This window comes from Neofelis nebulosa, chromosome 12, assembly GCF_028018385.1.
Source record: "Neofelis nebulosa isolate mNeoNeb1 chromosome 12, mNeoNeb1.pri, whole genome shotgun sequence".
In the NCBI taxonomy this organism is placed as follows: Eukaryota; Metazoa; Chordata; class Mammalia; order Carnivora; family Felidae; genus Neofelis; species Neofelis nebulosa.
Genome location: NC_080793.1, coordinates 53,316,651 through 53,343,916, shown reverse-complemented (window position 1 = coordinate 53,343,916; position 27,266 = coordinate 53,316,651). Strand labels below are relative to the sequence as shown.

Here is a 27,266-nt window from a genome sequence, read left to right as displayed (position 1 = left end):
CACTTGCCAACTTCATTTAGTCTCTGACTGAGGCACACATATGTGATCTCCTAATTTACAGCTTGCATGTACAGATGTTCACACTTAGTAAAAGGGCTTCTTAATAGCTTTTTTTAATTAAAAGTGTGTTGATAATAGGTGTTTTAAACATATCCAAACAACGCAGCTGAACTGACAAATGCCTGTCTTCATGCCTCACCATGCCTCACATTGTGGCAAGATTTTATAAGAGAGAAAAGATTATGATTCAGTCACATGTACATAGGATAAATGTTACCCCAAAAACTTCCAAATGAAATCTTTCATTAATTTTTCTCTCTATGATCTGTTTCCAAGTAGAAAATGTTAGATTGCTACTAGGTTTATGTAGCCGAAAGCAGAACCGCACAGCCGTTGCTTGCTGCCTGCAGTTTTTTTCCTTTGCAAAACTTTGAACCCCATCCAGCTTTGACACACTGCCTCTTCAGTTAATAACTATCAAGTTTCCCCTTGTCTCCTGTCTACTTTTCTTTGAGGCAATTGCGCACTCAGCACCCCGAGATAATAACACACATCTATAAGATAAAAGCAATGGCATTAATGTAATTGTCTGCCTCTCTCTCTTTAGCCTAATCTTTTTTTTCCTTCAGTTTTGACTGCCTGTGTGACACCTGTTTTTGTCTCCTCTGATCCTACGACAGGTTTTCCGCTGACAAGGTTTTTGCCTGACAGAGATTCTGCAGACAAGAACATAATAAAATATGAAGAACTGCTTGTCAGAGTTTCTGCCAATGCTCACATGAAATAAAGAAAAAAAAAATGTCTTTTTTTTTTTTTTTTTTTAATAAGGGGCCCTGTGATGGTCGCTTTTGGCCTGTCAGAGAAAAGACCTCCCTGGCCAATTTCTCCAAGCCAAACAGGTGTTTTCTTTTATGCTAGAAGTTGATTTGTTTTTTAATTTTTACTGATAGTGGAAAACATGGACAACCAAAGAGAGGAGGGGAGAATTTCTATCCATCAGATTTTTGCAGGCAAAGGAGTATTGAAGAACTACTAAATAAAACTGGAAGATATTTCACTCAAAACTGTACCTTCTGAATAAGACCAAAATGCCAACATCTGTTAATGATCAAACAAATTGAACTTCTCTAAAATTTACTTCCTGGCTAGTCAGGCTGCTAAAACCTCCCACCTACCTTTCACTTGTTTTGTTGTTTAAAGACAGAAGAAAACAGCAAAAGGTGAGAACAGAAAGGCTGCAAAAGAGAAATACAGACTCTAAAGGCAAGCTGTCTGCAGTTGTGCTTACCACTTAGCATGGAAGAGGCTGCTGGAAAAGAAATGGCAATTAGGAGTCAGAGACTCTTAGATACACTTAGGAGTTTCCGCAAACCTTTGTTCCTGTGCTCCCATGTGGGCAATGCCGCAGTGGGTATCAGCACAGAGATGAAGAAGTGCCCTCCTTGAGCTCCCAAGCTAGTAGAGGGATCAGTATTACACAGAAATGACCCTCTCGTCTCCGTGAAGTGTGCTGAGCTCATTCAGAAGGGAACACTTAATTGCTCCTAGGGGCAAGGGGGATCCCTCTTCCCCGAGGAAAAGGGCAGAGGAAAGACTGGACATGATCAATAGTGCAGCAAGTGTGAAAGCTCGAAGGACTGGGAAAGAGCTGACAGTGATGAGTGAAGGGAGGACAAGAGCCTCAGGTTTCGGTTTTTAGGATTCTCACACCAATTCTAACTGCTCTACCAGTAAACCACTCTAACCTAAGCTTCAGGCCTCCAAATACATGATCTCATACCGAGGGCCTAGAACAGCTATGTCTAATAGAAATAGAATTCAAGTCCGGTACTTTAATTTTTTAGTCTCTTTTAAAAGGTAAAAAACAAACAATGAAACTAATTTTTAAGAATATATTTTATTTAACCCAGTATCTCAAAAGTATTACCAATAGGTATGGACCATTATTACTGTAGTATTTTACATTTTTTTAAGATGACATTTCCAAAATCCAGTGTATACGTTATATTTACAACATGTCTCAATTTGGACTAGCTGCATGTCAAGTGCTCACATCCATAAGAGTGGCTTCTTGATTGGACAGCCAGGTCTAGAGTTACCTTTGCATTCCTTGGCAAATTGAATTTAAGGCCCAACAACACTGTCCTTTCATTTAGATGGGTTTGAGCTTGCATTTGTACTGTCACCTGCCTGACCATACAAGCTGGCTGAGAGGCCTAAGAGGCCAAAATTAGGATCTCCCTGAACTCCAGGGAGAGCGAGACCTTACTACCGGGCCCCTTAACAGACACTGCTTATGACTCTACCCAGTTGTGACAGTAACACCTTAAAATACTTTCTATACAGGGCTTTGGCTACACGCTCACTAACTAGTAACAGATAAATGCAAGAAGCTTTTGAAGAATTACAAACACCTACCACCCTCCTAGAAGGCAAAACTGGTAAGGAATGGGATGCATAAGCAACATTTTATGCCTCCCAGAATACAAGTGAGAATTCCTCTGAATTGCCTTATTTACCTCATCCACTCTTCAATAAAGGGTAGGGGGAGGGCCCATGCTTAGAAAAAGTCATCACTATGACACAGCAGAAAGAAGGATGGTTGAGAGTATCAACATGATATTGCTGAGGCATACTGGGTCCTTATGCCCCAAGGAAATCTCCTCGTATATCTGAACAGAGCATCCTGAACAAAATGAGAGGAGTTGAGTGTTTCATTTATAACTCCTTCAATTTGTGTTCTGCTTAACCTGGTGAACTCCAGTTAATTAAGATGTTCCTATAAACAATTAAGCTTCCTGTAGGATCGTTAGCAAGATATAAAAATTTATGATGTAATAAAGTACAATAAAATGATAAAGTGGTTAGCCCATCAGAACACTTCACATGCAAGATAGGTGTGAAAATGGGCAAAAGTAGCCTGAAATCTGCCTAAAATTAATCTACTTCTGGTTTTGGACTTTGAACAGACAAATACTCTTATAATTCATTTTAACTGGTCCACACTTCTCAAAATGTGACCTCTGGGAAAAAGTGTTTCTGATTTCTGTTCAAATAAGGGCTCAAATGACACATTAGGGGAAATGGAAGGAATGGAACTATACTGGATTTACTGGGGAAAACAACTTCACCTAGGGAACACTTGGCCCCACAGTCAAAAGAACTGGTAACCTAAACTTTGCCACTGGGCACTGAAGAAAACCTTCCCTAGAAGGGAAAGAAGCTCACACCACCTGCACCTTAAAAGTGAGGCTCTGGATATTATCACTGGTATTAAGTCTACTCTTCCCTTTAATCTTCCTCAAAACCCTGCTGTGATATTTAAGTATATTTCTGTTATTATTTACATTTACAGATAAAAGAACTGAGGCTTACTAACTAGGGACGGAGATGAGATTTGACCACCATCTGGCAAAGCCAACTTTTAACCACTAAACGATATTAAAACATGTCTGTCACGCCCTCAGAGGTTGAAGTTGTACTTCTAGAAGAGTTCAGAAATAACAATAACCAACACTATTAAGTAGATTATCTCATTTAATCCTAGGAAGAACCCTACAAACTAGGTGCTATCATTATCCACGTTTCACAGATGAGAAAATAGAGGTTATGTAACTTGGCCAAAGTTCTGCTGATAGTAGGTGGTAAGAGCAGCACAGGAACTTAAACAGAACTGCACTCTTCCCTACTTTTCTATCATGCCTCCCATTTATGATTCTGAAACTTCTTCATATCCTGGGGCTCCAGCCCTGTATGTTTCAATCTCAAGATCCTCCCTAGAAACTCCTTAGCAGCGGACTGGCACTGCATACTTTAGAGGCCAGAATTTACCAGACTCATCTTATGTTCCATCTGAGTAAGAAGCTAGGGAAAAAAAAAAAAAAAAAAACCATGGGGAGCTAACAGGCAGAGAGCCCAGGACTTTGAGGGGGAGGCACTGTTTGTGCTGTGATTAAAAACGAAAAATTTTAGGGAGTTCAAAGCACCATCCCAAAGGTAGGCAGACTAAGAAACAAATCAAAATAAGCAGCTCAGGGACACAATAAGAATATAGTTAATGCCATTAATCAGGCACCCAACCTTTGCATTTGTGAGGATGGCCTCCCTTTAAAGCTTATCAGCTGTGATCAGGGAGTAAAGGAGAAAAGCAGAAGAGGGCACGGTGCCCTCAGGTCAAGCAAAGAAGGCTCCTGTGCCAGGCAGGAAAATGGCCTTGTTTTTGCTCTTTAAAATAAAAATAACCAGAGAGATGATCAACGACTTTGTCCATGGAGAGATCGGGGACCCAACTGCCTTACCAGAGCTAGGAGGCACCAAAAAGCCAGTTTCTCTAACTAGAAAAGAATTTTGCAGCTAGGCAAGCCAGGTTTCAGTATCCTAATCTGGAAGAACTAAGTCTACCTGGATTCTTTTAAACACATACTACATTAGTTCCCACCTTTTCCAAAGCAGCGTACCAGAGGAAGAGGAATATGGTGTTCCTACCCACGTTGTTTCTAGGTAAAGCCCTGGAAGCATGAACACCTACATCTTCCCCAAAGGATCGAGTTCTCACTTGCAAAGCTGGTCTTTACTGCCCTGTGCTAAGGACTCAAGCTAGTACCTTTCTTACACTTTTCATCAAATCCTAAACAAAACAGCCTCCTGCAACAAGTCTCTCCCAAAGCAAAATTCACTCTTACTGGGACAATCTCCAGGTCAATTAAAGGGAGGTTCAGAGCTTTCTTGTAGGTTAATATCTGGGAGGATTACCTTTCCTTTGTCAGAAGAGACTCAGTTTTAATCACCCACCTCGCTCAATCATGAAAAATGTACGAATTATCATACAGAAACTGAGTTATTTGGAATGAGCATGATGTCACAGAAATGTCATGCTTTATTACTTATGATAAAAGACATCTATTTGGGGTGTGAAGAGAGAAAACTAGGGAAGAAAGGAGGAAGAAGGAAAAGTTATTACTACATTAATTATACTGGGCTTTGGACTCAAGTCAGGGAGAATATTACAGAGTTACCAGTTGGGAATAAACAACTTCCACAGATGTTTAGACAATTCATAAGAAGAGCATAGACTGGGACAAATAATAAAGACATGTGACTTTTCATGGGATAAAATGAAAACTACTGCTTTTGATCCGCTCCGCTTAAATCCTTGTAAAGTACCAGGGCGCCAACAAATTTGAGGAATTTGTAAACAGAATGCTGAGATCTCGTGGTGCTAAATGTAAGACTGACATAATCAAAAGGCTTCTGATTACAGAATGTTCAGAACCAATGGCCCTGATTTAAGATTTAAATACGCAAATTAAGCCTCACTAGAATGTTTTTAGATGTATGCTTGCCAGTTTTAGCAAATAAAAATACAGGACCACTGAGCTAAATTTGCAGGTATAGGCTTATCCTAAAAAAACAAAAAAAAAAACCTATTCATTGTTTACCTGAAATTCAAATTTAATGGGAGGTCTTATATTTCTATTTGGGGCAGGGTCTCTATAAATATCCCTGTTCTGATAAGATATATCAAGTAAAAGCTGAGAATTCAAATTCAATGATGATGAGAAAAAAAAAAAAAGAAAAATTACTTCCAGTGAATTACAAAAGAGGTTTGAAATTAATGGATTATATGAATATTAAGTCTTACAGTACATTAAACCATAAAACTGGTTACTATAGGACACTAAATTAACTTTATACTGCTATCTCCTGTGGCACAGAACTGAGGAGCTGAAGGACACCTGATACAGTACTTTATCTATGATAGATGCTTACTAAATATCTCTTCATTGATGATCCAGATGATGCAGGCCTAGCCTGCTCGTTTTACATTAAAAAAAAATCTGAATAGTTTGGATATGAGCAGGAAGGCAGCTGGCTTGATGACCAAATAATTGAAGTAATAACATAGGACTATCTTCTCCTTGAATGAACTGCAAGTAGTAAAGAGAAATCACATTTATAGAACATAATAAAAGAAAGGTCTCAAGAATTCTGGTGCAACAAGCGTTCTCACAGGCAGACCTTAGCCAAAGGAAATAACACTAGTGTTAATTCAGATCACTTGGAAGTGAATGAAAATTCTATCATTCATGCAGCTTGTTGGAATGGTGCATGCTTTTGGTTTAAATCAGAGTATTCTATAAAGGAAATAATTTGTACCGAGAAAGCTGCTGTGGGGTTCATTAAGCTGTGTAATATATTTTTTATTCATCAAGCTTCATCTCCTTGCCAAATGCTTATGAGACACACTAAGAGACAGTGGATTTTTTTTAAAGGTAGTTTTAACAAATGGGCTTTGTCGGAAGTAAAAATTACTGATCTAGTAAAGGAAAAAATTCTAAATACATTACCTTTCTAAAATCTGCCCACCTCTTTTCTCAAATACACAAATCAAATACAACCCAACATAAAAGAAAAAAAATTTCCAGTTGTCTTGGATTATCACTAGATATTTACTAAAATCATTTAGAACATAATTTACTATTTTTTTTATTTGTACTACTCTATCTTAATGGTTTAGAAATGAAATCTTCATCTAGAATACAGGCATTAAAACTCATTTGCAAATGATAAATAACAGAAGTGACTTAGTACTATAGTTCTCAACCCCTATACCCTGTCTCCAGTTTTTTTTTGGTTTTTTTTTGTTTTTGTTTTTGTTTTTTTTTACAAAGGCAACAAAGTCCTATTAGTAACACTTCTCATTAGAAGGAAGCACTATCCCTACCACCCTCCCCATACAACTTACCCAGTATGGGTATGTACTAGCGATACTTGCTAATTTCTAAGACTATGTAAAATCTTTGGCTGAAGCTTTAATTCTGTGAATGGTTGAATTACTACTCTAGTATGGTGGGAAAGGGTCAAAATGCAACAAACTAAATTTCTACCAATGTAAACATTTATGTCACCAGTAAAGAAGCCCATTGCTGCTCTTACTTATCCTGGTATCTTATTTTGGCACTTTTGAACCAAGGAAAATTAAAACTTGTAGGAAATTTTATTTTAATTTTTTTCAAAACTCACTCTATATCTTAGGCAAATGAAGGAAACACACAGAAAAGATAATGCAAATAGAGGTAGGAAAAAATAGTTGTTAAATGAATTAGCTGGCAGTATGCTGGAGTCCTTTATCCAAGAACTCTGAACAGAAATTTACAAACTTAGAAACTCTGGGTTATTACGCATTATAGGTATGGAGATCGTATACCAAAGAAAGCTTGTTTTGAAATAAAAGTTAAATTCAATAAAGCCCTGCTTTCTATTATCTAAGTGAAAGAGCTGAAATTCATTAATGGGGAGAAAGAACAGGAAATCCTTTATTAATTCAGTGGGAAATACCTATTGGTAGTCAAGGAACTGTTTAGGGTTTTTTCCTCTCTGACTCAAAGGTGCTAAAGATTTCAAGGAAGTAATCTGTAGAAAGCACACGGCCCAGTGCATAATTTCAAAACCCAGGTGTTATAGTATGATGAATTACTCCCTTTAATTTTTAAAACATCTTTCTCAAGATTACTGTAAAGGAGCTAATGTCAACAATTGAAGCAGGTTAGAGAATAAATGTGTAAGGCTATGGAAGAGTGTGTGTGTGTGTGTGTGTGTGTGTGTGTGTGCGCGCGTGCGCGCACATGCGTATGTGTGATATAATGGGCCATGAAATCCAACATCTTACAAAGAAACTATAAAGAGATATAGGAACATATTTGTTCAAAAGAGTCCATCAAGTTTCTTGGTGTTCTTTTTATAGAGAACACTAGATTTGACATTTGGTTATCTTTATCTTTTAGCAGCAAATATTTTTTTAATACAATTAACAGGTGGAGTATGTTTAGCGATGCGATACAATAATTCTATGAGATGTGTCTCAGTAGTCTCACTCCTGTTACATCCACTTTCAGAGAAAAATCACACACTAAAAAAAACAAGTAATTTCCTCCTCGTGCCACACATAGGACACCGTACTGAATAAGGCAGCCAGGAAGGCTGCTGTGTTTCACCTCTGCACAGAAATCACTAGAGATATGGTTTCAGGGTTTTCTGTGCAGGGGGAGAGAATGAAGCAACTAGTTGGAATGCCAGGGGCAAAAAGAGTGGGTGCTCTCATCCCACTGCCAACTCAAAAGCTGGAAGCCAATCCTTCACTATCGTATTTGTCCTAATGAATACAGGAAGAGTGGGGTTTGTAAGTCTGCACGTACATATTTGGAATTGGCTGGGGTTTTTTTTTTTTAAATGTTTTATTTTATTTTTGAGAGTGTGTGTGTGTGAGAGAGAGAGAGAGTGCGGGGATGGGGCAGAGAGAGAGATGGGGACAGAGGATCCAAAGTGGGCTCCACGCTGACAGCAGAGCACCTGATGCAGGGCTCAAGATCATGACCTGAGCTGAAGTCAGACACTCAATAGACTGAGCCACTCAGGTGCCTCATAGAGTTGTTGTCGCTGTTTTTTTTTTTTTTTTTACGTTTATTCGTTTATTTTGAGACACAGAGAGAGCACAAGTGAGGGAGCGGCAGAGAGAGAGGGAGAGAGAGAGAATCCTAAGTCAGTACAGAGCCCAATGTGGGGCTCAAACCCACAAACTATGAGATCATGACCTGAGCCAAAACCAGGATTCGGATGTTTAACCAACTGAGCCACCCAGGCACCCCGTACATATCTGGAGTTGTATATGGATACACAGTTGAAGGAGGAGAGGGGGGAAGAGAGATCAAGGTATTAACAGTGGTGAGAGAAAGACAGACTTGGGAAACTCTACAATTAATATCACAGAAACCCAGGATTTCTAAGGACACAGTAGAAAAAGCACAGCCCAATATAACAGAAATGCCTTATTCAAGTTTAGTGAAAAATCACATCCTTCAGAAAGTCTCAGTAACAACCATTGGCTACGAATAATTTATTTTATTCGAGAAAGAAGAAATATTTCTTCTCCCACCTCACCCCATTACACTACTAATGTAATATGCATGTGGCAGTTGGATAGGTAAAACAAACTGGTGACACAGTAAACTTTTATACTCACAAGGCTACCACCGTAGACAGATGATGGGAACACAGATGGCTTTGGAAAAAAAGGGAGCTGAATGAATGAAAAGTCTTTTGTTTAACTGATCGACCTACTTTTATTGCTTACCCATTGTTCAGGTTCTTACTTTCAACAGTATTATTTATTTGAAAGTCTTCATATGCTTTATCTTTAATTCTCACAACAATCCTCAAAGTAGGTATTAATCCTATATTACAGATAAGGAGGCGGACCTGCAGAGATGCTCAACTATGAGCCACTGAAGTTGCAGAGCCAGGATGTGACTTCATACTGCCTCTGTGAGTCTTGACGGGCTTGGGACATAAGCTCTAGTACCTACTACCTAGTAAAGCCAACACTTACTCAGGGAAAGAAGGATATTTAGGAAGTGTTATGGGCTGAGTTGTGTTTCCCCCAAAATGCATACCTTGAAAGCCTTAATCCCTGGTACTTCAGAATGTGACTATATTTGGAGACTGAGCCTTTAAAAAGGCTGATTAAGCTTTAGGGGCACCTGGGTGGCTCAACTGGTTAAAGATCCGACTCTTGATTTTGGTTTGTGAGTTTGAACCTTGCATCGGAGCCCTGCGTCGGGCTCTGCACTGACAGCATGGAGGCTACTTGGGATTCTCACTGTCCCTCTCTGTCCCTCCCCCGTTTCCTCCCTCATGTACCCGGCACATGCTTGCTCTCTTTCTCTCAAAAATAAACATTAAAAAAAAAAAAAAACAGGTTGGTTAAGTTAACATAAAACCAATAGAGTGGGCCCTGATCCAATCTGATTGGTGTTCTTAGAACAAGAAGACATTGAGATGCAAACAGACACCAGGGGTATGCATCCACAGAAGAAAGACCATTTGAGGACACAACATGAGGACATCTGCAAGTCAGGAAGAGTCCTCAGAATGAAACCACCCTGATTTTGGACTTCTAGCCTCTGGAACTGTGGGAAAACAAATTTCTGATTTAAGCAACCCAGTCTGTGGTATTTTGTTACAACAACCCCAGGAAATGAATACGGAAGAGAGAAGAAATCATCGAATGCGGTAACACGCATAGACTACAAAAGTTTAACAGCAGCTCATCTGTTGTTCAAAACTAGACTGAAAGACGTTTCAGATTTTGGCCCTGCTAATGAAACAGGAAGGAGTTCCATTCCTGGAGGCACTGAAGGACTGTGGCTCTGCCTGCCAGGCACACCCCTTCCAGGGTATTCCTCTCCTACTACCCTACCTATCCCTTCTCGATCTCACACACAGAAATGTGGCTGAAATGTCCCCACAATGCCAACATACACACCCTAACAAGCAAGGTACATGATAAATTAAAAGCATTTCAAAGGCATGGCCCAGTGTTGTTACTTCAGATCTTGCTAGAATAACAAGACATTTATAAAAATACAACCCACTGGATATTTGGCACAGTTTGGGAATGAAGAATATGTCGACTGAGAAGCCAATACCCCAGGCTGTCAAAAAAATCTCAAGCCAAGATTTCTTTTATAAACATCACCTATCTTTAAAAATTCTACATTCTAGGAAGAAAATGTCTGCTTATTTTCTAAGTCTCTTTTTGCCTGAACATAAAACACATAAACCATACATAAGAACATACTAAATGCTCAATGTTCCACACTGATGGAACAGCTCTGTGCATCTGGCAAAAAGCAGCAACACTTGCAGCCACGGCCATGGGTCACCCTCAGGTGACACACCTATGCAGAGCCCCCATTCAACACCGGCCACCTCCAATCCCGATGAGCACTGAAAGGGGGTATTTACACATTATTTTTTCAGATACTAGCCAAACAATGTTCCCGTTCACTCTCTCACTCACCTTGGACCATACAAAATTTAACATCTGGGAGGATAAATGCAGCCTCAAAAGCATACGACAAGGGTGAGCAGTCATCGACGAATTCTCCTCAAGCAAAGAGGGTTTACCAGCCTCCTTCTGAGGTACAGGCCCTGAAAGGCCAACTGTGGTATGTTTGAGTTTCCATCAGGCCTGGTGCTTGCTGGCTGCTGCTACGTTCAGTCAGAACCCCACGGCCCAACTGTCCTATAAACATCGCACCCTTCTGCTAAGAACTGCTTGCCTAGACTTACTCCTTAGAGCCGAGAATATGCTGTTTGAGAGCTGCAGCCTGCATGTTAACTAGCTCTTGGAGCACAGCTGACCCCTCTCTTCTCCAGGGCAGTGACTGCTCTGAAAAAATACGCACATTCACATGAACCTAACAAGAACAGGAAGAAAAGTCCAGATTTTCCTCACCATGTGCCACCCAGCCATGTTTACACTGATCGCAAGTCCTCAGGTTAATCTTCCCTGGTTGAAAACATTCACACGTGCAGTTTACCAGTGTGCAACGGATGGCCTGAAAAATAGAGGAAAAAAAAGGATCAGCATCTGTTCAAAGGTATTGTATTTCTTTACCATTTTAATAAGTAACATCCACTTCCATTTTTAAAGGCTTTATGTTGGTAGGGGCCTGGAGTGTTTTAAAAATAAATTTGGATACCATCAAAATCTCTTACCAAAAAAAAATGTAAGAAAACAAAGCTCACACACTAATAGAATGTTTCATGCCATTCATATTTAACCTTTAAATTAGAAACGTAGACCAAGCAGAATAAGAATAAAGGATTATGTATTCTACAAGATGCTTGATTTGTAACGCTAGGGATCCCAAACAGAAAAAAATATTGCTGCTACTATATATTCCCATTTAAGTTTATCCACTTGGCAATAATGCAGGAAAATACATTCTACTACAATAATGCTCAAGTGAAATGTTGGTGAAAGTAAAACATGACATACAAATATTATTATTAGAATGTTACTTCTCTTCTGCTGAGTTTCACTTAGATGCTTTGTTAATCTTTCAGATACACTTTGAAAGACATCCCTATTGGCTCAATAAAATCTAACATACTTCTGGTATTATTTATCTACTTTCCAATTCCTTGTTTTTCCATTTTGATATATTAATTTCATTTTCATTCCTATTTTGAAAAATACAAAACAACATTCCTTTTACTTTAATGGTGATGTAAGAAACGAAGTTTAAATTTGTTTTTAGATCATATATGGAATAGGAAAAGCCATTTATGCAAACATCTTATATTGGTAACAATCCAACTGGATCTTAGAAAACTGAAAAACACACTCAAAAAACTTTCTTTATGATTACTTTCTAAAAACGTTTTACCAGTTTATATTATAAAGTGAATCCACAGAAAATTAGCATAAATGAAGTGTAACTTTTTATGGATAAAAACCTATGCTTAAAACTTGTGCAAAAGCTGACCTTATGCTCCTAGACCACACTTAATAAATTTATCTCATATATTTAGTTCTAATTTGCATGGAAATTCTGAAGACAGAAGGGACTTAGTCCGATCATTCACAGATTAACAACCTACTGTAACTATCTGAACTGCCAGGAAAAGATGGCTCTACAGCTTTAGATGCAATCAATGCTTACTGATTTGGGGTGGGGGAGTGGTGTTTGGAGGAGAGGCTGCAACTACCTGAAACTGCAGTTCTACAACTGAAAGTTATGCTCACTTACACAGCTTCCAGATGCTCATACTCCTAGAGCTCATATTCCATTTGGATTTTTATATAAACTGTCTCACTTATAACAGACAGTATTTTAGATATTGTCAACACTGTTGGGCCAATTCCATTTACAGAGAGTAAAACTGGACAGGTTTTACTGTCCCTTATCAGGCAAGTTTGAAAAGTATTTCACTTTCACTAATGAACATTAAATCTATAGTTTCCCTGTTCGGTTTGCAATAAGAGTCTGTCTTCACGATAGACTCCTTCCTTAGTTCACCTCCACCTCTAATTTGCTGCTCCATTACCACTGGGGAAACACACAATTGTATAATCTGCCTGGTATTTCAGGGTTTGTCTTCCAATGTCAACAGTCCAATTATGTATTAGCCAGGTTGTGAAACTTTGCTTTATGTATCGTGATTTGAAGAATTACTAATAAGAAATAGGAACACCAAAGGAAATGCTGACTAAGCAAGAATAATATATATATTTGTAGGTTATATGAGGAAATACTTCTCCCAAAGTTTCTTATTTCAATTTCAATAGTTTACTGACTGAGCAATATATCAGAATGTAACAGGTTAGAAAGAGCTTCTTTAAATAACATGTTCATTAGTTAATGAACTCACAAATTGACTGTAATATGGTCAAAAAACCCAAACCCAAACAAAACAGTTTAGTTTAGAGGGAGGTGTTTCTACTAAAGAAAAAAAAATGCACTTCACAAATTATATAATTATAAATTCAGATATGGCAACCACATTGAAATGAAAATATTCATGTAATCTGAACAGCTTTAATAAAAGCTTTCAAAAATATACCAAAAAAAATCACCTCTGCTTTACCAAAATTTAAAAATTCCCAATAAAATGATTTCTCAAGGATTATACGTTAACTCCAGCATAAAAGATATACATGTTTTAAATCATTACTTTGTTAATATTTAATTATTTTACAAAAATAGCCTAATTTTATATTGTGTTTAAAGCACACTTTTGTCAATTTTAATTATTGCTACATTCAGGACAGAACAAATTAAGAGACTATAGATTTGCTTTATTTTTATGTATAATTATTTATTCACTGATTAAATCATTTATTCATTTGCTCTAAACCAGTTTATGATTTAAATATTTTCTCTACCTAAGTAACTTTATACATCTGGCACATTTGGGAATTAAGTTCATCATCCTTTTTTTATGAATTCTACTCTTTTTGTACCTAAACACACAAACATTGGAACACCTCAACTCCTTTTGTATATAAACACTTAAACACTGGAATATCCATTCTGTATTTCTATGAATTCCAGAAGGTCTACTTGTTTTAAATTCAGATTTTTATAGACTACAATTGTTCCTTAAGGGAATTATATATATTTAAACAATATGGTCTAAATAAATATTTTGAGTAAGAGACTATTGTGGCTTCAAAGGAAGTTTTATTCTAAATAACATTTTTGAAACAGCATAAAACTTTGACATACTATTTATTCACAACAAAACAGAACCAATGTGATCACTTGCCAACTCACCCACACTTAAAGAAAATAAATTATCATAAAATTATCAAAAGCAGTTAAGCCTCAAAAATGCACATGCTTTACAAGGAGACAGCTGGGAAGAGTAGAAATGGATAAGCTTTCATTTTTGTGACCATATTCACGTCTTCCTTCATTCAGCCAACATGTGAGTTCCTCCCACTCACTGCTGAGCACTCTCAACTATAGAAAATCCAGAGATGACTATGAGGTGGCAGAAAGGGGACACCAGGAAAGGAGTAGACAGTATATACTGTCAGACTGTTCCCACCTATATATCAGGGATCTTCATGCAGGTCTGGCTATCTCAGGTTATCAACCCCTCCATGACTCATCAGGAGTGCTCTGTTTTTCTTTTCTCAGTTCTTACATGATCAGCATTGACAAATCCCCAGAACAATAACAATGATAAATTTTCTTAAGCTTGCAACTTATTAAAAGTAATTATTCTTTCTGCTTACCTTTACCATGGATTTCTTGAAAGAAAAATCCATGCACCCAACACCTACTGCTTCCACTTCCGCACAACCACCTACATTTTAATTTTGCAATCTGGTTTCTGTCCCACACGTTCCTGAAACTTTCTCCAAAAGGAATGTTCTCATGAATTTTGGTCCCTTTTTCTAGTCTCCTGGTCTTCCAAGACCTCAGTGCAGCTTCCGGCACTCTTCCTTCATTCCTGGGCTGTAGAGACCAACGATCCTAGTTTCACTGGCAACAACTTCTCACTCATTCTCCACTGTAAATAAATACAGGTGTTTCCCATGGCCAGGCTCTCTCATTTTTTATTTTGGCAATTCTATCCCCTCTTCCAGCTTCAAATACTATCATTTTGCAAAAACCATTATTTTGGAGCCAAGTACTGTGTTAAGTGGCAAGAAACGGATGGCAGAGTCCCTGTGTTCAGGGACTTGACAGAGTTTGTGGGCAGTAGGTGTAGAGGAAAGACCCTAAGAAGAGAAGGAAGCCCTCAAAAGGGCTAGAGAAGCAATCATCTCTTTTTATTCCTCTGTCTTTTCTTCTTCCAAAGGTAGGATTTAAAATTTTTTAACAGTAACCTATTACCTAGTATCATTAATAATAGCTAGACTTACTGGATATTTGCCATTTTCTACTTACTAATGTCACATACTTTACAAACATTAGCTCTCTTAATCCTCAGAAAATACCGTGAGGTTAGCACTATCATTACCTTTATTTCACAAATGAGGAAACTAAGGTGGAGATAATTCAGTACCCTGCCTAAAGACACTGAACTAATAAAGCCACAGGAAGCCGACCCAGGTCTGTGTGAACTCTCCATATGACCGAGAACCTTGAGTTATAATCCCATTCAGTCAGGCAATCTTTGGGCAGAGCCCTTCAGTCTGCCCACCATTCAACCCCCACTGTACACTCTTAACTCTTGCTCATCTTTCAGATTTTAACTCGAATACTACTTCTATTCCTGAGGGCAGCTGCCCTCATCTCCCAGTCAAGTTCCCCATTAGTTTCCTGTTTCACAAGGGGGTTTTCTGTCATAGCACTTAAGACAGTTGTGAATATTTATCTGCAACTTATCTATAATCTATTATGTATAAATGTATTTATTCATCTGTGTGAATACTTGATTAATATCTGTCTTCCCTTCTAGAATTTAAGCTCCATGAGGGCAGTCCAACACGTTTGTTGAGATTACAACGTACACTGGCAAATGACAGGTACTCAAAAGGCACTTGAAATACATGATTCTCAGAGCCTTTTTCCTCATCTGTAACAGCAGGAATAACATCACAAGTGTCAAAGGACTTAAATGAAATAATGACTATAAGGCCCATGGCACTGTGTCTAGTAACAGTAAAAAGTTTCAGTAAATGGAAACCATTTATGACACTAAGAAACTTTCCATATATTATATTTGAATTTCCCCCCATGATTCTTCCCAATGTGCTATTTATCCAATGCTTTATAAAATGTTTAACACATAGTCTTAATGAATAGATTGACATACATGATGCTATATTATTCATACTATAGTCCTCTAAGATAAGCACGACAGGGATTAGTATTTGTTTTTAATATTAGGGATCAGAAATGTTTATATGGATATTACATGGCTCTTAAACGACAGGGTGATTTCCCAATTATTAATCAGTTTATATCCATTCTCTACAGAGAAAGGAAGAAAACATACAATTAAACCAGTAAATTATAAATACTGACATTCAAAAGTATATCTAAAATAAAATAGGCCAATTTAGAATAAAAATATTTAATCAAAGTTTGAGCAGTAACATTTTTACATTTGAATATTAAATTAGAGTGCATTTGAAAGTATTCTGGATGAGTTCCAAAGCCATATTCAAATAAGATTCTGTTATCACGAAAACTGAAGTCTCTTCAGCTTTATTATGCTCATAGCAGGCTTGAACTCTGCAAGAATATGGGAGCTAAACATCAATCTTCTCACCAAATGACATTTCTCAGGAAAACATGGATGGTTGCTTCAGCTAATATTTAGTGTACCTCATAAAAGAACTATAAACAAGTCTAATTAATAAATCTATTAGCTGTTTCTTATCTGGGGACATGTACACAAGTTACATATTAATATAAAATAACAAAAGGCAAAATAAAGGCAAGGGGGCAATTAGAAACATAAGACATATATTCTGAAGCAGTAATCATACAAAGGGAACAAAAAATTAAAAATTTAAATTCTAGGTTTTGTCTTTCCACAAGAAATACTATTTACCAGGAGCTCCCTTCAAGTGACCTACATTAAAACTGAATTATGGAAAGAGCTAATCATTAATATAGCATCCATTCTGTCCTATAAGTTTCTATTGTAAATGTAGGTGGGTAGATTCTAAGTATACAAATTAATTGCCTATGATGGCTGTAAGTGACAAGGTTTACCTTTTTTATTTTTAACAAACAAACTTCTTAATAAACGGAATTTTCTACTTTGGAAGTCACATATACATATAAATATGTAAAACTGGCCAATCCTCCATGAGGCTACAAAATTGTCTGTGTTACTATGAACTCTTATTAAGTCATCACTACATGTTATTCATCTCTGAACACACAAGTCCAAGAAAGAAAAAGGTACATACACATGGTGACAGAGATCAAGTGAACCATTTTATTGAGTAGGAAAATCGTCCTTGAATGACTTTGGTCTTAAAAATAAATAAATAAAAATGTAGAATAAAATTATCTGTTCACAAATCTGGATGCCAAGTATTATGTCACAGACTACACTGTAGCAATTACAAAGCAATGGTTGCCAAGCATTATGAAGAGAATGGCCAAAAAGATGCACAGAGATTAGTGGGACTTCCACACACATTTATAAATCTTGTATATGAAAACCTAAGACAAATAGAGTACTTCAATAGCAATGTCACAAAGATTCTAAAGAATTCACATGACAGTAATGGTCAGAAAATAGCTCCCTGTACAAATTTCAGGTCAGTTTTTTCCCCTCTCATTTTCACACAGCTGATACATAAACCTAATGGAAAAGAAACAACTTTCCAAAGAAGTACTTTGAGGGATGCCTGGGTGGCTCAGGTGGTTGAGCATCTGACTCTTGAATTTGGCTCAGGTCAAAAGATCCCAGGGTGTGGGATCGAGCTCCCTGTCAGGCTCCTTGCTAAGTATGGAGCCTGCTTGGGACTCATTCATTCATTCATTCATTCATTCATTCATTCTCTCTCTCTCCCCCTTCCCATGAGTACACACACTCTCTAAAATAAAATAAAATAAAATAAAATAAAATAAAATAAAACAAAAGTACTATGAGTGTCAACTAACACTTAGAAAATCTATAGGACACTGCCTCTTAGAACTCCTCAGTATCCTAAATTTGTCCAACACACACTGCAGTCTGAGCAAAGAAAACTCAATTTTTTTGCATGGTGGACAGTTACTGGGCCAATATGAACTAGACAACAGCACAAGAAATGGACTTTTACTTGATTACAAAACTCATACAGGATTAAAGCAAAGGTATATCCCCCTGTTATGCTACAGGATTTTGCAATCCTTGTTTGCAAAGCAAGATACAACAGCATGAGCTGAACAGACACTGAACACTGACCAAAAGATGCAAGGTTTTAAACATCCCACAAAGAAATTTTATAACAACCTAGAAGTCTTATCTAACTCTATTAGACTATTAATATAAATCTATATTTATAACAAGCTGGGTATGTTTTCAGCATTTATACCAGAAAAATACAAACCCGAGTTTGAATGTGCAATGTTCACAGAGTTCACAAAAAGAAATTATCAGTGATTATAAGGTGTACTATAAAAATTAAGGATCCACAGAGTGTTGAACTGCATGTAAATGCCACTACTTGTAATAGAACAGTAACAACAGCAAATGAGAAGCAGTGAAGCTAATGCTGTCTGCTTAACAAAACCCATTCAAAATTTCACAATGGAAAATTACAGCAGATGTATGTATCATATTTGGTGGTAAGATAAATTTGAAACTGAAAAATTAACCCTTCAATAAAATGTTCCTTCAAATTTGTCTCAATGTTTTTAATATCATACGAAGAAATAGCAACCTGATCAAACGATCATTTTGTTGTACCTTTGTGCTCTGAAACTTCTTGGTGTCTTCAAAAACTAGATTTTGTGGTTGAATCAGAGGATTTGAAAATACACAGTAAGGCCAGACTCACTACAAGGGCCAAATGCCAACGATGTAAACCTGGTCAAGATGAAAAGCTGGACAATTCAAAGATGGTCAAACTTCAACAAAAGACCACGAGAATAAAATTACTGATCAAGGAAATACATCATCTTCACAATAAACACTTCCAAAATAATTGAAAGAGATTCACTGGGGAAAAGCGGCCTTTCAACACCATTTACTGTTAAAATCCAGAATTTTTAAACTTTATTTTGAGTTTTTCTTAAAAGCTATGATCCCAGGACGCCTGGGTGGCTCAGTTGGTTAAGCGCCTGACTTCAGTTCAGGTCCTCACGGTTCGTGAGTTTGAGTCCTGCATCGGGCTCTATGCTGACAGTTACAAGCTTGGAACCTGCTTCAGATTCTGTGTCTCCCTCTCTGCTGTCTCCACTCACACTGCGTCTCACTCTCTCTCAAAATCGAATAAACATTTAAAAAAAAATTTAAGGGGTACCTGGGTGGCTCAGTCAGTTAAGCTTCTGACTTTGGCCCAGGTCATGATCTCATAGTCCATGAGTTCAAACCCCGTGTCAGGTTCTGTGCTGACAGCTTAGAGCCTGGAGCCTGCTTCAGATTCTGTGTCTTCCTCTCTCCCTGCCTGCCCCTCTCCCGCTCGCTTTCTCTCTCTCTCAAAACTAAATAAACATTAAAAAATTAAAAAAAAATTTTTAAGCTATGATCCCTCCATCAAGTGGCAAAATCGATAAAAAAAAATATGGCATATTCATATGATGAAATATTATTTGGCCATCAAAAGGAATACTGATATATAGTACAACACAGATGAACCTTGAAAACATTATGTTAAGTAAAAGAAACCATTCACAAGACCACATATATAGGGTTCCATTCATATGAAATGTTCAGAACATAAAAATCCATAAAGACAGAAAGTAGTTAGTGGTTACTTAGGGCTTGCAGGGGTAGCTAAAGGATTTTTTGAGGTAATAAAAATGTGCCAGAATGAATATGATGATGGTTGCGCCCAGCTGTGAATATTCTAAAATCTATTTAATGGTATACTTTAAATGGTAGAATGTATGGTATATGAACTCTATCTCACTAGAGTTGTTTAAGAGGGATGAGGGACAAAACTCACTGCATCCTCTGGTTTCTACTGGTGGTGTTATTTAACTCATAAGATAGCATTCCCTCATAAGGTGTTACTTAACTCGTGAGATAGCATACATAATGTAATGGAATACCCTTCTTTAACCTAGTAGGTCTTCAATATACAAATGCTAAATGAGTGGATAAACAGAAAGCAAATGAAAAAATTTCACTGTTGCTTAAATTTGAAAATACCTTCTGCTTTGAAAATATTAAAACTTAATATACCCATTTAAAAACTGGCAATTATTTTCTAAGTCCACTGCTATTTTTCCATCAGGAAAATCTAGGACATTCTTCAACAGACTGGGGGGGCCGGGAAGGTGATTCTCAGTTATGTTCACATACTAATATCAGGATACTAAAACAACTAAGAGAATTTGTTAAAAACTGATAATGATGAATTCTGTCATATATACTAGCAAAAATATTCCTCAATTTATTGTGATGAAAAAGTTACTTCAGCAAAAGTCACGAAGCAAATTTGGTTTAGGGGGAGGGAGCAAAGAGGGGAAACCATAAGCTTCTGAGTAAATGTTTACACATGAGTGTTAATGTTTCCATGACTTTGTGTGAATACATAAACACAAACAGGGAGAAAGAGACATATACACAGGCACATAAATTTTCATAGACATGGATCCAATGAGCATCTGTAGTCATTACCTTACGACCACAACCTACTATCAATCGACATGAGGAAGACCCCATTTAAATAATTTAGGAGTTCAGAGTAAAAATCAACAGCGGGATATAGCCAATTATATAAGGAAAATATCCATGCTTCTATGGCATCAAAGCACATGCAGGCTTTGGAGTGCATGTGTTATGTTTTTTTCCCCCCAATTAAATTAGGCCTATGGTAATACAAGCTATTTTGTTAGGCAATTAGTAATATTAGAGAAACAGGAAATGAAAAGGCATTTCAATTTGGGCAGAAACATTTTATTTTCTTACCTAACAGTTAACAATTAAGATATTCCATTTACTGCTGTATGCTTACACATTTTACAGACTACTCACACAGGCAGCTGTGATAATTAGAAAGGAAATACTCTTTCAATGAACATACCTATCATCTACTGAAAATAAGGGATTAGCTCACCATACAAAGTAACCCATTTTAACTAAACTCTGTCTACATTTACCAGAATGCGTAACTTTATATAAGGAGCCAAAGCATCTCTGATATCATATGAATGCTAAGCAATACTCATCTCATTTCACCTTAATGTTGAATCAGCGATTTTGTATTCCATTGATATACATTTTATTCATTTTCACTAATGCAATTTGAAAGGTGGTAATATGATTACATTTCTCGGTGGCATTCATGAAAACAATTACTAATATAATATGATGGGGAAGACATTAATAAGGAAGGGATTGATAATGAGATGCAAGAAGATTTATAAACCTTTAAGCACTTTACAAAGAAATACCTCCTCATTAGGCAAGAAGCAAGACAAGAGAAAGCCTGAGTTCCGGTATTTCAGAAGCAGCTTCAATCCCTGGAACGATGATTTGCATGATGATCTCAGAGTTTGGTGACCAAGCAAAGAGGTGCAGGAATAACCCAAGACTTATCCCAAGTTGTGCCCAAATGTAAGACACCATCCTGACTTGATGATGCCTCTCTTTGCCAGGCAGCGTGGGAAGGACTCCTTCAAGGAAGGAGTACCTCTAAATCTTGATCCTCTACAAAAGGAGCTAGCCACCTTATTTCAAATGCCAAGCACAGTAATCAATCCATTTACCAAGCAAGAACATAAAAGGTGGGTGACCTTTTAACTAAATTTACTCCTCTAGGTTTGTGAAAAGAATTTATCCCAGTGAAGCAACAAGGGAGACAAGTTGTTGCATTTTAGAGTGTATCATTTCAGATGACAACTCTGATTACCCGGGCCAATTGAGGCAGCCTTCGTGAGACTAATAATATCCTACGTTTGTACAGTGCTATGAAGCTTGCATAATATTTCAAATACATTCTCATATTTAATCATCAAAATCCCCCAAATTAGAGATTTTTCAAACAGCAGAAAATGAGGCTCTGAGATGTCCTTAAATGGCCACATCTAGTAATCCAGGGCTCTTTCCACTCTGCCTGTGTATGAAAGGCAAGAAGCGAAATAATCCCCCTTGCTACCCTCCCTCCACAGTGAGATTTCCTCAGATATACATTTTTTTCAGTTACAACAGGAGTTTAAAACGAAGTAAGAGATGTGGACAAAACTACACTCAAAGGGAGAGGTGTGGGTAAAGGTTTAAGCAACTTAAAAAGGTGGGGTAAACTGCTAAGTAAGCAGTTGATTTATACTAGGATTTTCTACAAAATGGTACATTTTAGACAGAGAAAGCAAGTCTGAGCAGCTTTTTGTAGAGTTTTAAAATGGTTATACTAAGAAAGGCCAAAATCTAAAAAAAGTGACACAAGGTATCCTTAAGAACACTTGGTTTATTTTATATCACCTTATTTCTACATGTCTTGGGATTGCCCATAAATAAGGAGTGTATCTCAATAAACATTTTAATACTTTCCATTGTGCATATATAACTGTACATCATAATTATGTCTGATTATGAAAGAATGTGTCTCTTTTGCCCAAGAGCAGATATCACCTCAGGAATCATACCCATTACAAATAATAATAATGAGATGATGAACAGTCTACATGCCCTCTTATACGTTATTTATGTTAGGTCACAGATTCCCCAGGGGTCCGTGCTGAGACCTGGACTGGCTTCATTAGAGCTTCATATAAATCACTAAAGGCACATCTTGATTTTACCACTGGCTAGAGTCACCAGAATTTTTCAAGTGAAACCTCTCAGGTAATACATTTTTTAAAAACACAAATACAACGTTATCATTTCTTCTAAAAGGTAGTTTTCTCAAATTCAAAGAGCTACATTCCAATGCTCAGAGAAACCTCACAAATTTCTATGGAATCTATAAGCATCTGAGGGTAAAACGTGCCCTAGAGTATTGAAAAAACATTATTCTCTTTTTTCTTGTAAGGATTAGTTGGTTAAAAGACAAAAGAGAGACATATACTTATAGAGAAAGACGGCGAAAAGCAGACCATCTAGCTGCTAACAAATGCTTCAACATTACTGAGCAAATGGAGAAACGTATGCAATGGCTGTCAGGAACTCTGAGCTAACTCTTAAAAATTAAGAAATAAATAGAAAGCCTTGTGGAAAAAAAGGGAGTCTTCCAGAACAATGTTAATGTCATCTTGGGCATGTGGACTGGGTTCACATGTGTGTCAGCTGAATCAACATAATGGGCTATAACAGCTTCGAAGCAGCTAATATGGTCCATTGGGTCAATAATCCGTGAACTAAGAAGGATTTACTTGATAGACTATAAATGGTTCATAAGAACTCAAAAATCACTCCATCAGATCAAAAATCCAATTTTCATATGGTGCCTTTGTACGAATTAGCCAAAAGAAAGTAATAGCTCTAAAGGACTTCAAGGTCTATCAGTTAAAAATTTACTTTTTAAAGAACAGTGTAGAGGAGGAAGAATTAAATGTATCTCTCTCTCTGGTGAACCAACGTATTTTAAGGGGAAAAATACATTTTATGATGGAAAGCTAATATACAACAGGAAATATTCATGGAGCTTCTCATATTTTCCTATGGGTACTTGGATGTATGAATCCAAACAAATGAAAACATACACATACATCCCCACCCCCTCCCCGTATATCTCTGCAAACCCATATACATTATCAGTACGTAGACTACAAAACACTGATAGCAACATTCAAAGATGAGGAATTATATTTTATTTTTGCTTCTTTACACAGTCTGTATTGTGGGTCTGTGGTATGAGGCCATGGAGATGGCACATGGATACTGGCAAATTCTTTCATCTTCATGTATGGAAAAGCAGACAAAAAAATATAAAAGGCAAACAGTAGGAACTACAATACATTTTCCACATTTAAGAGAGAGAGGAGCGGGCTGGCTAAAGGGTATATAGTCGGTGTTTACAGATAACTTCAACTTCTGCCCACTCTACACTACAGAGAAATACTAGCCTTATCCTCTATTTGTGGATTTCATTATGTACTCACACTAGGTGATAGTGGTTGCAGATTAATTTTTTTTTAATGTAAGTCTATCTATGTGAATAAATGTATTTACTAAGTTCATGGCAATGAAGAAAAGTAGAGAAAAACGCTCCAAAAAATGTAACAGGCTGTAATTAGAATTCTTAACAAGAAAGAATTCCTTTCCCAGGGAAGAAAATGTGATCTATCACTTCTCTCTCAAAATGCTATTAGCCTCTCTTCATCATAAGGACAACAAAAAGGAATCTTTTTTCTTTTTACAGGAGTAACACTGAATAAAATAATAGATGTTTTTACATCAAAGTGTATTAGCTATTGACATAAACTCAGTCCTCTTAACCTTTACACAGGGAAAGAAAAATTCCAATAATTCTGAAATAGACAGATAAAACTTTTCTCGGTGGCTACAGCCATGTACTATTATATGTAACTTCTTATTTTTAAAAAGAGCCTTATTGGTGCTCTCAGAAGGATTTTCTTTTATACATAGCTTTATCCTATAATTTTGTCCCTGTTGGGCACGCTGCCTAAATTTAAACACAAACAGTCAAGCAATGAAGAAACATTAACACATTTACTGTGAACAAAAACTCCCAGTTGTACAGTGAAATTTTAATACATTTCAACTTATCTCTTTTACTAATGGGGAGAGTACAAACCCTGCAGGAATTCGCTCTGCAAACTGGTAATTACAGTAGACTCACTTTTTTATAATGCATATGTATAGTCAGACACAAAAAACCCTGGCTGCCCTTTTGATGTAGGTTACAATAGGAATGTTTTAAAAATTATGAAAATGTACAGCAATTCTAAAGGAATGCATTATTTCATGGAAAACTGTCCTTTAACTCTGTATATGGACACAAACAGACATATATTTAGATATTTGCTTTATACACCAGAAGGCACAAGCTTTATCAGCATGTGCTTTCATGTCATTTTCCCTATAATCTTAGTGTATAGAATATATCTACTCCTTTTTTTCTATAAAGCTAGATGTGATTTTGAGTATCATAAGTCATCTCTTACATAAAGATGATATTCTTTCATGTGTCTGGTTTTCCTATTTTATCCCCTCTAGTTTTAGGTATTAAATCTGTATTTTGAGATCTCATAGAATCTCTTTATTAAATAATTAAGGATTCCAAAGCAATAATTTGTCTCTCGGTATAGGCAGGCATAACCCCTTGACAAAAAAGACCCTCGTACATACCTGCACAGACCAGGAACCACATATTCTAATATTAATAATAGCACAGAAAGTCAACAAAAATGAAGTAAAATCTCAGTTACTATTCATATCACTTGCTTGACACTTTACATTTATCTGTCAAATCTTTCGTTGCATAACTTTCTAAGAAATTTCAATCTGATAGAATGCTAAGAAGCTATCAATATATAATTTACATTAAAATCATGTTTCTAAGTATTGGCATACTAAGGAAAAAAACAAAAGCAGAGAAAGCTTTTCAGTAGACATAACATGTGTAATACCTTGAGAATTTTAATAAACAAACAAACAAATAAATAAATCTGCTAAAATGTCTGTGAATGAATAGCATCTACTAATTCCAGGGATACCTACCTGAAAATAGACACCATAAAATTCACATAATGCATAAAACATATAGAATACACTACCAAAATATGCAAACTGTTGTACAGGAATAATTTCCTGATCATCCAAATTCAGGCAACAGTGACAAGAGGTTAACATTCTCCGTCAGCTTGGCTGTGGTAGACTCCACTAGTCATTAGAGGGAAGACAGATTTTAGATATCCTAGAAAAAAGCATCTTCTTTTGATGATACATACCTAGCTAATATTCAAGGCAGTATTAGTAACATTCTAACTTTAGGTCTATCATTATAGAGATACCTTCTTCTACTCTATCATCACCATCCTGCTGCTGCCAAAGTTGACACACACACACTTCACATGCAGATACACATACATAGTACCTGACATCAAAAAAAAGAAAATCAAACTCGTCAAAGTTCAGGAGCCAGGCACTACCTCGGTCACAGACAATGTATATATCCTTGGGCAATAATATCTACTGCTTCTATCTGGCAATGAGATAGCTTACTACCCATTTTTTAAAAAGCCAAATGCCAAAATACATTTTTTTAAAGTCAGTTTTTTGCAGCTGCCCCTGTTCTTCCTTGATCCAAGTGTTACTAAAAATATCATGTTGTGGCTTTAATATGAATAAATTAATAGGAGTATGCCTCAAGGACAGCTACATGTAAAACTTCAGCCTCTGAAGAATCGATTCACACTATACAAACACAACTGAGCATTAAAGAGCAACACTTCTAAAACGTATGTGATCTGTCCACACGAAGCATTTGTGCTTTCATGTGCTAAAACCCTGTTACTCCAAAGACAAGGCCAGAAGTTGTGAAACACCAACATATCATCTGCTCCCTCCCAACTAAATTCTGAATGCAAAGTGATCAGGGATAGGAGTTTAACATCAACCATATTCAAATGATTTGAAGGGTTAAATCATAAGTTGTGCTGTAGTAATTTACAACTTTCTTAGGGTCGAAGAATAAGAAGTATAAATTGAAAATTCTAATTCCCTTGCTGCAAGATGCAGTGATAGCTGTCAACGAAAGCCTACATACAACTGCCCTTCAATGACACACACACACACACACACACACACACACACACACACACCCATTTAACATCTCCAAATGAACACCTCCCTCGATTTGTCTTCCAGTAAAGGTAAAAAGTAGGGTGAGGGAGTCAATCTGAATTCCCTGCACAGATGAAACCTTCTCAATCTGTGCTCTTGCTCTGGAAAGGAATGAAATGCTCAGAGTATTACAGAATACTGGTTAATAGGTAAGCAATACATGAAAAAGAGGTAATATATTAACATGTTTAACACTTTGATACATTTCAATTTTTCTTTAATGATTCAGAAGGTATTTCCATATGTTGTGGTGTCTCCACCTCTTCACTATGATTACCCTTAGACAAGTGAATACATTATTGGATGATCAAATACACACAAACTAGCTTTGGTGGTCTACAAAGAATGATAAAGGAAGACAGTAGCAACCAATAAAGTTTTACTACATTTATCAGTCACCCACATTCAGAACCCTAATATATCGAAAGCCTATGCCTAGCCTACATTATGTATTTTGAATAAGTCCAGAGGGACCGTAAGTAGATGACCACAGACCACAGACATTGCTGTTCATGAAACTGGACATCACTGCCAAACAA

General features: G+C 36.9%; 1 protein-coding gene across 19 annotated transcripts in view; it reads right to left on the bottom strand.

The window, feature by feature from the left end:
- The window catches only part of BNC2 (basonuclin zinc finger protein 2), a 441,927-nt gene that overhangs the window by 151,331 nt on the left and 263,330 nt on the right, over positions 1-27,266 (bottom strand). For 16 of the 19 annotated variants that reach the window (XM_058695265.1, XM_058695268.1, XM_058695272.1 and 13 more), the window contains one exon: positions 11,297-11,399. In XM_058695265.1, the coding sequence (XP_058551248.1) occupies positions 11,297-11,399 (103 nt within the window). Of the gene's footprint in view, positions 1-10,858; positions 11,044-11,296; positions 11,400-14,590; positions 14,833-25,895; positions 25,915-27,266 lie in introns of those variants that run through there. The other 3 variants (XM_058695280.1, XM_058695273.1, XM_058695276.1) reach the window with 3 other exon arrangements.